Source organism: Dipteris shenzhenensis, chromosome 33, assembly GCF_047967505.1.
Source record: "Dipteris shenzhenensis isolate YYH24624 ecotype China chromosome 33, Dip_SZ_1.0, whole genome shotgun sequence".
Classification (NCBI taxonomy): domain Eukaryota; kingdom Viridiplantae; phylum Streptophyta; class Polypodiopsida; order Gleicheniales; family Dipteridaceae; genus Dipteris; species Dipteris shenzhenensis.
In genome coordinates, this window is record NC_141628.1 from 3,701,413 (window position 1) to 3,713,775 (window position 12,363).

Consider the following 12,363-nt stretch of genomic DNA (forward strand, 5'->3'; position numbering starts at 1 on the left):
CTCAGATCTACAGATGATATATTGCTTGAGTCTGCTTTTCAGCCTATCAGGGTCGTAGGCCTTTTGATGCAGGGATCAGATTCAGAGTGGTTCTTAGACCCTGACCCCCAGTTACTCTCCACCGGGTCTTGGAGACTTTGGCTCTATGGAGGAGTTCCCATCAGGTATTTACAGTGGGACCCGGGAGAGTGGGAGTGGATTGACGCGGGGCATCGAGAGAAGACCATCCCCTTCTTTCGTTACACGGTCAGTAATGCCAGGAGATTTCAGCTCAGTAGTAGAGGCTGGAGACCCTCTAGAGTTCCTCATTGGGAGACTTTTGGTATTACTGCGGATCAGCAAAGGTACTTCTGGAGGAGGCTCTGGAAATCCCACAGGAATAGAAAGATCACTATCTTCTTTTGGCTTTCTATTCATGGAGGGATTGCAGTGAACCTTTGGAGGTCCAGATTCGGAGCCGACCCTACTTGCCCTTGTTGCCTTTCTGCTTCGGAGTCTATTCAGCATTGCTTATGGGATTGCAGACAGGCGAGATTGATTTGGATGGGGATAGCCAGGATCTTCAGTCACTTTGCCCATTCCCCACTCTTTATGACTTGGGGCTCGGTGGCTTGGCTTTCTCTTACAGGACCCCAGGTTTTCTATGAGGGACTTGACTCCTCCCGGGCCATTTCGGTTCGACATCATCGGGTTGAGCTCTACTCGTTGGATGTGGTTCCACACCGTCCTTTTACAGCTGTACATGCCTCTGTGGATACTTCTTGGGAGATTATAGCGAGCATAGCAGCCTGGCATATTTGGAGATCCAGATGCACAGAGGCTATGGAGGGTACTCAGGTTCATCCCTCGCACACATTGGCTAGTATCTGGACAGACATCGTACACACTCTGATGGCCGTATGGACGGGTATGCAGGGGGACTCCCGTGCAGCCTCAGCTAGGAGGGCTTCTTTCTTCAGGGAATGGAAGGATTCTCCTTTCTTCTCTGAATCTACTACAGGGTTGAGATGGCACTTTCAGCCTCAGCCTTGGTTTCTTTCCACCTCACTCTGAGGGGGTTTTTTATTATCCTCATGATTTCATGATGTATTCCGCTTTGAGCTTGCTCTCGCGGGTTTTGTTCTTACTTAATAGAAGTCTTTTTCATGAAAAAAAAAAAAACCTTCCATTTGAGGTCATGACCGACGCTTCCGACATCGCTACAGGAGCAGTCTTGATGCAAGAAGGCAGAGTTATTGCTTTTGACAGCCATAAACATTCCGATATCCAAACCCGATACCCGGTTTATGATAAGAAGTTTCTTGCCGTTGTACATGCTTATCGCTCTTGGAAACATTATCTCATGGGAGCCGACTCGGTGGTCAAGACAGACCATCACTCTCTAAAGTATATCTTTACTCAGCCAGTCATGAACGTTTGACAAGCACGCTGTGTTGAGTTTCTGGCCAACTTTCACATGACCATTGAGTACATTCCAGGACTACGCAATGTAGTTGCAGATGCTCTCAGCAGGTTAACTCTAGCATCAGCTATGGTAATCTCTACATTATCTGTGGATGTTCCAAATTCATTCAAAGGGAAGTATTTCAATGATAAAGACTTTGGCACAGCAGTACAAGTTCTTTCAAAAGATCAACCTTCGACTTCCGAACAGAAGATTTTCTCATCCTATTCTTATACGGACGACCTTCTATATTATCAAGATCGCGTCTGTGTACCACATGACAAGGATGTTCGATGTATTTTGTTAAAAGAGCATCATGTAGTTCCTTATGCTGCCCATCCAGGATCAACAAGACTTATAGGTTACTCAGTGCAACATACTACTCGCCTCAGATGAAAAGCGACGTCATCAAAATGGTTACATCTTGCTTATCTTGTCAACAAATGAAAGCAAGCCGACGACTTCCAGCAGGACTTCTTCAGCGCCTCTTCCAGTTCCAACTGAAAGGTGGGAAAGTATTTCCATGGATTTCATTACAACACTACCACGATCCTCCAGATATAACACTCAGATTATGGTAATTGTTGATCGATTGTCCAAAATGGCACACTTTGTTGCTTACAAAAGAAGTGCACAGGCTCCGAACATCGCCAAACTCTTCATACAACACATCTTCCAACACCATGGATTGCCCAAGAATATCATATCCGACAGAGATCCTAAGTTTACCAATCACTTTTGGATTTCACTGTTCGAATCTTTGGGTGAATCAGATGGCCAGACTGAAAGAGTCAACCAAGTTCTGGAAGAAATGCTTCGACATTATATTCAGTCACGCCTAGTAGCTTGGGAAGAGTATCTACCACTCCTTGAGTTTGCTTATAATAACTCTTTCCATAGTGCCATCAGCATCACTCCATTTCAAGCAGCTTATGGACACACTCCGATTGTACCAATGAATTTTGTACTTCAACGTCGAGTGGCCCTAGCTGATCAACTGGTTCAAGAAATGCAAGACATTCTACTCCAAGTCAGGGATCATATGCGAAAAGCGCAAGAGCGGTATCAATGGTCTGCCAACAAACGTAGATGTCACCTGGAATTTGACACTGGTGACATGGTGCTATTATTTGTAGCCCCACATCGCTATAAGACGGTTAAGTCTGTGTTTCCTAAGTTGCGACCAAGATACTATGGACCTTTCCGGATCGTCAAGAAAAATTCACCTTTAAGTTACAAATTGGAATTACCACCATCATGGGGTAAAATCCATCCGACATTTCAATTTCTTGGCTCAAGACGTACATTCCAGGCGATGAAGCAGTTTCTCCTGCAGGTGATTCTGTCCCAGAAATCGAAGACGATTATGTTCTCCTTATTCCTGAGCGTATTCTGGACCATCGACAGCGAGAGACTTGACATCGACTTATCATGGAAGTCCTTGTTCTTTGGCGAGATCTGGACGACTCCAACACTACTTGGCAATCTGATGAAGACTTACAGCAGTACCCTAACATTTTACAGCAGTATTTTCAGAATTTACCGTGATATTTTCTACATCAGTTCATTATCTCCCCAAGGTCTTATTTTGAGTGGGAGGGGATGTCACGATCTGTGACGTATTCCTTTCTCTATGTCTTAGACTTATGGATGGTTTGATGAATGGACACTTGCAGAAGGGTATGCCCTTTCGACGGGACACTTCCTATGAGGCACAACCCTTCACAAGAGACATTCTATGAAAGAGACACTCCTATTGTAATGTACCCTCTCATCAAGGGTCACACCCTTCACAAGGGGTACACACCTCTTCATGCACATACACTTTGGAGTACACACCTTTTCATGTGTGACTTTTCACTCTATATAAGAGAGGCCCAACTGTATGGATGACACACTACAGACACTCAAGCAATACAAATATTCCTTGTTCTCTGCTATTTCAGTCTCCTTTCTGTTCCTTAGCACATTTCTGAATATAGTAAATCTAGGATTTCTTACAACCTATCCTTGTATTCCCTGATTTTTCCCAGACTTTCACTATTGAGGCTGACGTGGCATTGGGGCCATTCTTAAGCGGAGTCATGGGGTCATAGCCTGCCTATTAGCGCCATAAGATGGATGATAAAGAGTCAAAGTACCACATTTATGATTCAAGAGATGCTTGCTATCCTGCAGGCAATTAAGAAATGGCATCACTACATTTATGGCAGCCATTTTAAGGTCAAAACTGATCACAAAACTCTCAGATACTTCCTATCTCAAACCCAGCTATCTCATAAGCAGAGAAGGTGGTTATCCACTGTGCAAAACTATGATTTTGATGTTAAATATAAATTGGGCAAAGAAAATATAGTGGCACACTCACTTTCTAGGATGTGGGCCTGTACTTTATCCTCATTTTCTGAGATTTACAATGGCTGAATCCATGTAATTCCAGTGGAGTACCTCTCAGATCCTAAAGCTGCTGCTATATTCCAGGCTTTGCAAAACCCTGACTGTCAAGACTACCCGAAGTTCAGATTATACAATGGTTTACTGTGGTATAATGGCAGAATATTTCTTACTGAAACATCCACCTAGAAGCTGCTACTCCTGCAGGAGTTTCATTCATCTCCTATGGCTGGCCATATTGGGCTATTCAAGACTTATGAAAAGTCAAACAAAGCCATTATTGGGAGGGAGTTTGGAGGGATGTATAACATATGTGCAGAACTGTGTCAACAAAACAGGGAGCTGAACCTAAGTCCTGCTGGTCTTCTCCAACCATTTCCCATCCCTAAAGGGAAGTGGACACACATCTCTGTGGAGTCTGCCACTAAATTCTAAGGATGGAACAGCATTTTTGTGGTGGTTGACAGGCTAACTAAGGCTGCCCATTTTATTTCCACAAAGACTCAATAAACAGCCTCTATGGTTGCTCAACAATTCATGGAAAATGGATTCAAGCTGCATGGTTTATTTCAAGAAATTGTGAGTGACCTTGATGCCAAGTTTATGGGCCAATTTTGGCAGGAGCTTTTCAGATCCATTGGCACACTCACTTACTCCTAGTAGAGACTATGTTTGGCTGCAAAGCCCATGTACCATCCACCATTCTTGACAACACACTTACCAACCGGCAAGCTAAGGATGAGCTAGCTAATATGACTGCCTTGTTGCAGCAGTGCAAAGACAACATAATGAGAGCTCAAGCCAGGATGAAGGAGCACGCTGATCAACATAGAAGGGATCTCCATTTTGAGGAGGGTGATTATGTATTTCTAAGGCTCCACAAATCAAGGTATGCATCTCTAAAGGGGAATACTAATGTCATCTTGCCAATAGGTGTAATAAACCATGCAAGGTGATGAGGAAAGTCGGTGAAGCGGCCTATCAATTAGAGTTTCCTCCTAATGTTTTCCATCTTTCACTACTATACATCTCTGAAGGGGAATACTAATGTCATCTTGCCCATAGGTATTATAAACCATGCAAGGTGATGAGAAAAGTTGGTGAAGCAGCCTATCAATTAGAGCTTCCTCCTACTACCGGAATTCATAATGTTTTCCATCTTTCACTACTGGTCCTATGGAGCAAGTTTTAGAGGAATTACCTCCTATGGATGAGGCTGGACACATTGAATACATTCCTGAGAAGATCATTGGATCGAGAGATAATGTGCTCAAAAATGAATCATATGTCAGCTTATGATTTACACACTGTTATAATGCCAAAATGGGATTCTAGAGCCAGGGCTTCTAGCTCCAAGCTGAATTCTAAGATAGATATAACTCTACCTGTCTTGTGCAGCCCCTCACAAGCATCGATTATAAAGTCTAGTCCCTGACTTATCTTCTCTCTCACACTCTCAAAATCTATGAAGGTCCTGTTTCTTTTACTTTGTACCTCCTGCACACTTCAGCAATTCATTCCTAATCCTAAGTGAATGGATCTACCCTATTTTCTGTTCAAAGCTATTCAAGCATGTTGTAAACATGATTAGGCTAGCTTAGGGCTGTCCAATTAGCCTAAATTAGGTGGGGATAGCTTTAATTAGAAGAAGTCCTATTGCATGAAGGGACTCTGGACTCTCTTCGGTCATCTCGAGTCGGGAAACCCCATCATCTGCCACAACCAAGGCTGCTAAAGCCGGCAAGCATGGTTGTAAGACACGTTAAGACACGACACGTTAGACACGCTTTAGACACGAGTGTCTAAAGTGTCTTAAAGATAAGACACGTAAGACACGCCATTGTGGTTATAATAATAAATATTTAATTAATATATGTATAAGTATACAAATGTACAACTTGCTAGCATAGCTAGCTGCGAGATTCTAGAAGTACAATAAGCTACACTTAAATAATGCAAGAAGAAACAATGCACTTGTACAATGTAGTTAAGAGTCAAGACTCGTCACTCAAGACTTAAAAGTTAAAGTTAAGACTCACGATTGAAGAGCTCGTAAGTTTTGAGTACTAAAGTGACATGAATGAAAACTGCATCTCGATACATATAATTGAAAGAAAGCTTTCGACTCTCAAGACTCAAATCTCTAAAGATTCATCCTAATCTAAATCTATGAGGTCACTGCCACTGCTAGATCCAAAGTCACCATCAATGCTAGCATGGCTAAGTCAAACTCAATGTGTGTTGTTACTCCTCACCCACCCAAAAAAAAAAAAAAAAACACTAGAGTGTCTAAAGGTGTCTTAAGATAACACACGTGTCTTAAGTGTCTTAAGTGTCTTATCATAAGACACGAGTGTCTTAACAACCATGCCCGCAAGGACTCTGCCAAAACTACCTACGATGGAAGGGAGGATGGACTCGTACTCCCTTGGGAGCCTCGAAAAGCGGGGCATCACCTATGTCGTGTCCATGTCCTTAACTATAAACCCATGGTACCGAGGGATGAAGTAAACAAGGTGAGGGCCAAGGAAGATGGGGCTCTCCTCCACAAGGGCCTGATGGGTGTCAGGAGAACTGAGCTAGAGAGGAAAGATCCCACACCTGTTAATGATAACCTCCTGGATGTGGTCACCCTCCAGCACTGAATCCAATCACACACCTAACTCCTCATAGGAGTAAGTCCAATAGTCGTGCCCACCACAATCCTGAAGTGACTGCACTGTCTTCCTAGCCTGTTGCTTGTCTGCTAGAGAGTAGAACCTTAACAACTTGGGGAGTCGCGGGTGCTCCCATGCGAGTCCCTCTTGCTACAAACCAAGGGTCACCACCAAGATTCGTTCTTTAGAAGGTACGAACACTAACGTTGCGCTGCCAAAAAAGAAAGGGGGGTGAAAACCAATCGGCATTCAAATTCTGCATGCATTGCACACATTTGCATTCTCAAAAAGTTTGGTTCTTCACATTTGGTATCAGAGCAATAACAATCCACGAAAGGGACAGCGGGAGAAAAGGAAGAGTGCAACGGGACATGCATGGACTGCAGCGCAGCATAGAAACGGGTCCGTACAGGAAGGACACGATAGCAAGCAGCAAAGCACCGTACTTGCAGGCCTTGCCGCGTAGGAAGACAGACGGGCAAACGGAAGAGCGAAGGGGCAAGAAAGGCGTCGCACTACGAGGCCACGCTTTGCTAAGAGCGATACGGAAGCCAAGGACGGGCAGCAAAAGCCGGCGAAAGGGTGACAACAAACTACGAAGCAAGGCTGCCTGCAGGTCACTATCCTATTTTTCTTGTTGGAGCAAGGGGCAAGTTTTCCTGGAACGCAATCTCTGAATTTTGGAGTCTCAGAGGTAAGTGTTTTCTCTGATTTTTCTGGTCTTTGCACGGGGAATGGGACGTCCTAACGGGGTGACTCCCCCTGTGCGAATAGAACCTTAAAACCCTTAAACCGTGAGGAAAAGAGACCCCCCCTGTTCTCCCCAACGAAAAGTCGGATTGGAACAAGATTTTAAGGGGGTGATCCACCCATCAAGTACCCCCTATAACAATATGTAGAGCTCCAATCCACTCAAAATAAGTAGCCCAAACAGAGCGCACCAGTTTACAGCAGAAATACAAGAAGAAAAGCTTAAAAGAGAAGGAAGAAGAGGTCATTTCAAGTGTTTTCTCGACACAAACGAAGCGGGAGTCAGATAAGTACCACCAACTCTACAACACTTGACTTTTGCTGTAAAATAAACCCCTTTTCTGAAATTACAACAAGTCATTTTCTATCTCGTATTACTAAAAGGAAAGAATGGAAGGAGAAGGGATATTTAATAATGAACTTGTCCTTTTTCCTCCATTACCACAAGGAGATAGAGAGAAAACACCATCACCTCCTCCTGAAGAGGATAATGTAGATGAAAGTTACACACATATTGAGTATGATAACCCACATATAGAATTACCTTCATCTCTCCTTCAAGAATCTCTTGATAGGGAGTTAAAAATGAAGGGAGATACAAGTCCATCCAATAGCAAGGCCTTGAGTTTACGCCTTTAACTCAAAATCACATACACATGAATTATAATCCAAGTGCGAGAGGGAGAGAGGAGTCCCCCGTTGATAAGCTGGTTTCTCAGTAGCCATATGATTGAACAATTCATTATGATAAAATTTGGGACTAAGAGAGTGCTGACTTTTGGGGATGAATATTTAGGTACCCCCTCGAAGAGAGCCAAATTTCAACCTCGAGAGAGAATAGAATTCTCAAAGTATGATGGATCAAGAGAGGCAGATAAAATCCTCAATTGGATTCACCATTTTGAGCTATATTTTGCCCATCAAGATAAGACCGACCACGAGAAGCTTGCTCTTGCCACACTGCATCTACAAAAGAATGCTTTGATGTGGTGGTCCTTCTTCAATGGTCCAAATTTGTAGAGCAACTTAAGGCCACTTTCATGCTTCCGAGGCATGAAGAAGAATTGACCTTCCACTGGGAAAGGTTCAGGCAATTCGATAACGAGAATAACGCTGAATTTACAGCTAGGTTCTAGAAACTCTCTTTACAGTTACCTAAGAAGAGCGAAAGAGACAAGAAAGAAGAGGACTTCTGCCCATTCAAGCAGGAGGGAGTGTTGTGACAAGAGAAATCACTAATCCATGATTAGTAGACATTAAAACATTATTATATATTATATGCAAATTATGTAACATGTATATGTATTTATGATGGACACCGACTGATTTGTTATGGCAGTGGATCGTCTCAATAGATAGGACTAGTCGGAACCAAATATTCTTTATAATATGTAAGTACATGACATATAAAGATGCTTTTTAAAAACATGTTTGCCTTTTCATTTTACAAACAATTTTTTGCAGGTCTTAGGGGCAATAGGAAGGGAAGGGTGCATTAAGGTGCATTGAATGATAGATGCATGGGTCATAGGCTAAGGGTAGGTGTAAATGGGAAGATGAAACTTGAGTGATCTCAAGGGACATTAATGAAAGAGTATCACCGTTTCATTGTGAATCTCACGTAGCATTCTTCATTCACCTTGCATTCATCCGCCATCTCACACACCTTGCATGTAGGTCGAAAATAGAACCAAGTACTCTCACGAGGGTGCTCTTCCCCATTGGAGGGCCAATTGGCATTCAAATTCTGCATGCATTGCACACATTTGCATTAAGTTTGGTTCTTCACATCGGGTGTTCTGTTCGGAAAGGTCTAAGTGGCTGTACATTGAGTTTTTGCTGGTTGTTATATGTTCACTGCCCTTTGAGGATCCCGAAGGCCAGTCACAAAGAAATGATACCTAACGTGCCCATATCCTCGCGTTGAAGTCCCTGACCAAGAGGACTTTCCCGCGGCTAGAAATCAACAATGTTCTGATAGAGAGCTGCGTATGGTGATGTCTCAATATCCTCTCGAATATCTCGGGCAAAGTGTGAGGTCTCAAGGGAAAATAGCATACCGCTATGAACAAATCTTGACTGCTGTGTGTTGAATCCGGACCCAAAGAAAACCTAAAGTGTGAGTCTCTCTTCTAAACTGAGATGACCCCCAAAAGAGAAGACCTGTAGAGAACCGCTACTCCAACAAACTCTCGTACTCCTCGAGTGTCCCTCGTCTCATCTCTGTAAGCCACCTCCCAAAGATCTTGTCGACGTGGAGCTCTTATGGACCGCCCTGCTATCCACTCCAAGACCACTCCAGTTGAAGCGCTTATTAACATCTTTGAGTTTCAGTTGTACCTGTTGAGGTTTGTCTTCTTTCTTGATCTTGTCTTTGTCATTGTCATTGTTCTCTCTTTCCCCTTTCCCCATTACGCTACTGACCTTATTTTTTACATTTCTTCGCAAAATAAATGGGCTCCCTAGGTGGGCCAAGCCATCCCCCATGATGGCCCAAGTGGGTTGAAGGTGGCAAGGGGCCCTGCAAGAGGACCAACGAGGAACAGCAGCAGGTGAGGAGCAAAAGAGGCCAAAGGGGCAGGCAGCTAGAACAGCCCGAAGGCAGGCCCAAGGGGGGAAAGGGGGGTAGCGTGTGGCCCTGGAGCTGCTAACGGGGGCAGCTGCAGGTACGGGGGGTCTGCCCGGCCGTGAGCAGGCAGAGGGGCAGCACAGCAAGGGCGTGAGCAGCAGAGGGGGCGGCCCAACAAGGAAGCGGCACAGCAAGCGGCTGCAGCAGTAGACGGGGGTAGCGAGCAGGATCGGAGCAGGAGAGTAGGCAGATGGGGGGCTAGCGAGCAGGAGAGTGAGCTGGAGAGGTGAGCAGGACGGCTGTTGGGGCAGGAGAGACGGGCTGGAGGGGCAAGCAGGAAGGCGGGATGGAGGGGAGGAAGGTGGGCTGATGCGGGATGGAGAGGCAAGCAGGCGAGCAGGGAGGCGGGCTCAGTGAGAGAGTGGATTCTCTGCAGTGTTTTACAATGCTTACATGTTCCTAATCCACTGCTTAACCATTGGCATGAAAAAGCTGAAGTCTAAGATAGTTCATAACCCTTGCATCTTCATAATCCTTTTGAATTCCAATAAAATGGCCTTCCACACATCATCTAGTGGCAGGTTTCTATCTCTCTAAAACATACATATTGGATTCAGAAATCATTACTCATATGTGAGGTTTACATGTGAATTGTTCATGACATGAGTTGCAAAAAAGACCATTTCGTCTCTTTATTCTCTCTTAAACATAGATATGGGATTTAAAAAACAACATTCATACGTGAGATTTACACATAGAATTATTGTTAACAGCAGCGGGGAAACAACCATTTCATCTCTTTCTTTATCTGCAAGTAAATCTAAAAGATGATGACATAATATGACAATCTACAATAAAAAGGTATACTTACGTGCATCCATACTTTACTGGCCACTGAACAGGCTTTCACACTTTCTTCATACTCATCAAGTGAGGCTTCAATCACAGTCGCAATAGGCTGCAACATTAAAAAACAAAAACATGGCTCAGCGATGTTGCAAATTCAATGAAACTCCTTTTGACTCTTCTATAAAGCTTAGTGAAATAAAACGTTTTCCTCTATGGTTTGGCTGGCAAGTCTAACGCCATATGTTTTAGCAGAAGTTCCTCACCGAGCCCACTTTTTCCCGCCCCTTCCTCGTCCACCTCCCTGCTCCTTTACTCACTAAATTTGTCCCACGTCTTATGAGTTACTTGTTTTTCCTGCCCTCACTACCTCTTACTAATGTCCCTCCCTCGCTCCTTGGCTCCCTTCCCTTCTTTTCTCAACCTTGGTCCACTGGCATCCCCTTCACCTGCCTCCCCTATGCCCTTTCTTCTCTTAAGGTTCCAATTTCTCTTTTACAGCCAGCATCTCTACTCCTCTACTTCTCCTGTGTTTACTCTTTGAGAACAAGCATAAAATGGCAGATGTACAGGATTCTGGATTACAAGCTACTCTATTGCCATGCATGTCATTCCAAGTATATTCCGAGAAACATGGAGAGAGTTGAAGAAATCCAACGGAAGTTCACTGACTCCTTGAGAGCCAAAAATACGCATGCTGGACTACCAAAACTAGCTTGGAGAGCTATTTGTAAGCTCCCAAATGAAAGAAAAAAATGATTGCGGCTGGATGGTAACAAACTACATGAGATGGTTTGAAAGATCAGGAACCACAAACTCTTGAAAAACCCCACAAAGAAATGCTAATTCCATCTGGGCATGTGTAAGACCCGAATGTATAGAAAAATGCAATCAGCCACTGGTCTTGCATACGTGATGAACAGAAAGAAAGGGCTCTTCCTTATCAGTACAAAACCACCTGCGTATAGAACTAGTTCATACTAGATACGTTCTGAAGCACTAGTAGATGGCACACCACAAGGCAGCCACAAAAAAAAGGGTCAAACTGTCCAAAATAATTTGATGGCAAGGGCCTCAAGTTCCACTTTCATCCATACGATTGACATTCACACGATTGACATCATTTATATTTCCTGAAGTTCTCACAAAGCCACTTTGCAAGATGTAGCCTCTTTTTCAGCTCCCCCGGTTTCACAATTTTCCTTAGCAATCAACCCAGAACCGCCACACTAGAAACAGTGAACAAAAACAACTATTGCCAAGCTTGTCCATCTTTTATTTCTACCTTGAAAAAGGTACAATTTGTGGCATGGATTTCTTTCCCAAGAAGATAGTAATATTTATGCCTTAATTAGATATCTGTTGGGATAATAGGTCACTGCCAATGAGGAGGACTGCAGGGCAGGACCCAGCAAGAAACGGAGGGCTGAGAAGTTGCCATGTGGGCAGGAGAGAGGGCTACGGACTATGACCAGAATGTTGAGTTTATCGAGGTCACGAAGGTTAAGACCCATACTAAGGAGCACGTGCCACATAGTCAAGTTGCTGAGGTAGCAGTGCAGGAGTTGCCCTCTGAATTCTGCCCAATGGTCAGTTCAACGTCTTTTTGACTTCCCTTTGGAAACGTAGCAAATAGCCGATGCAATTGGAAGGCTCTAGAATTAATCAAGACAGATTGAGGTTTCACCACTAAACCGGTCGCA

General features: G+C 43.9%; 1 protein-coding gene across 1 annotated transcript in view; it reads right to left on the reverse strand.

Moving 5' to 3' along the window:
- ALDH7B4 (aldehyde dehydrogenase 7B4) overlaps positions 1–12,363 on the reverse strand; it is a 47,850-nt gene that overhangs the window by 34,609 nt on the left and 878 nt on the right. Inside the window, exon 3 of the mRNA XM_087371787.1 lies at positions 10,686–10,772. Within this exon, the coding sequence (XP_087227913.1) occupies positions 10,686–10,772 (87 nt within the window). The remainder of the gene's footprint in view (positions 1–10,685; positions 10,773–12,363) is intronic.